Source organism: Harmonia axyridis, chromosome 1, assembly GCF_914767665.1.
Source record: "Harmonia axyridis chromosome 1, icHarAxyr1.1, whole genome shotgun sequence".
NCBI classification, from domain to species: Eukaryota; Metazoa; Arthropoda; class Insecta; order Coleoptera; family Coccinellidae; genus Harmonia; species Harmonia axyridis.
This window is the reverse complement of record NC_059501.1, coordinates 53391660-53393029: the sequence shown is the minus strand read 5'-3', so window position 1 is coordinate 53393029 and position 1370 is coordinate 53391660. Positions and strand designations below refer to the sequence as shown.

Genomic DNA, 1370 nt, shown 5'->3' with positions numbered 1-1370 from the left:
GAAGTCCTGAAGAAGATCCCAACCAAGGATCGAAACGTCGACCGGTGAAATAAAGAAGATAGTAACAATTGAAGTTTTTCCAACACCCCTTAAACCATTGTTTATTAAATACTTTAGGAAATTATATATATATATATATATATATATATATTAGGTTAGCAATTGAGTGTTGCCTTGTTCTGTGAGGAACCGGCAACCTCTAAGCCTTACCCTACAACGGTGATAAAAAAAAATATATATATATATAGAGGAGAAGGTGGTAATGTGACCCCCGCAGGTATATTGGCCCCCTTCAATATTAGTTACTTCCCACAACGACATCTAGTATTATTTTGGCGCAACGAGATCATTTTAGTGTACTATTGATTTAATAGCCTATAAATCCGCTAGAGGCGGTTGCGTTCGTTCGTCATTTGAACAAGTAGAAACTCGTACCGGCCAAACTTATTTTACTACTGTGAGTTTTATTCCTTAATTGGTAAAACAACTGATCAAATTTGCTGTGGTTTTGAACATTGTGTCGTGACACTGTGGTCTACAGTACTTATAAGGTAAATATGCATTTTTTTAATATTTCATAATGTTTTAGATTGTATATCAAAATATTTTGAATAACTCTAATTTGGCCCCCCGACATTGGTTGTATCATGGCCCCGGGGGCCACATTACAAATAAGACTTGTTAAGCATTTACATATTTTTATTTTGTGATTTCAGATGCCTAGACAAAGCGTATTATCTCCATCTTCGAAGAAGAAACAAAAGACGTGGGACCCTGAACAAATGAAAAAAGCAATCGATGCAGTGAGGCACAAGGTCATGGGATATAAAAAAGCTGAAAAATTGTTTTCGGTGCCTAGATCTACACTGAAACGGTTAGTGAAGGATCCACAAAAGTCTTTAGATTTACTTGTACATAAACCTCTTGGTCGAAAACCTATACTACCACTTAGCTTGGAAGAAAAGTTAGTGGATTATATTTTGTTTATGGAGGCTAGGTACTATGGACTCACTAGGATGGATGTTAGAAAAATGGCTTATCAGCTGGCGGTGAAAAATAATATTCAGAATACATTCAAGAATGATGTAGCAGGGCGAGCTTGGTTGGATCACTTTTTAAGGCGACACAAAGATAAATTATCGTTGCGCAGACCAATGGGGACATCATATGCTCGTGCTAATGGCTTTAACCGTGAAGCAGTCAAGGAGTTTTTCAATATTTTGGAAGCCGAAATGAGTAAAACGAATTATCCTCCCGACAGAATTTTCAATGTCGATGAAACTGGGTTGACTATCGTGCAATCAAAAGTACCACAAGTGTTAGGGAAAAAGGGGAAAAGGCAGATAGGAGCCTTAACTGCTGCTGAATGA

General features: G+C 37.2%; 1 protein-coding gene across 1 annotated transcript; it reads left to right on the top strand.

The window, feature by feature from the left end:
* The first annotated feature begins 416 nt into the window (after window positions 1–416).
* On the top strand, window positions 417–1370 carry LOC123671917. Its single transcript, XM_045605810.1, has 2 exons — window positions 417–551; window positions 717–1370. Exon 2 carries the CDS (start codon window positions 717–719, stop codon window positions 1368–1370), a length of 654 nt encoding a protein of 217 aa, XP_045461766.1. The 5' UTR covers window positions 417–551.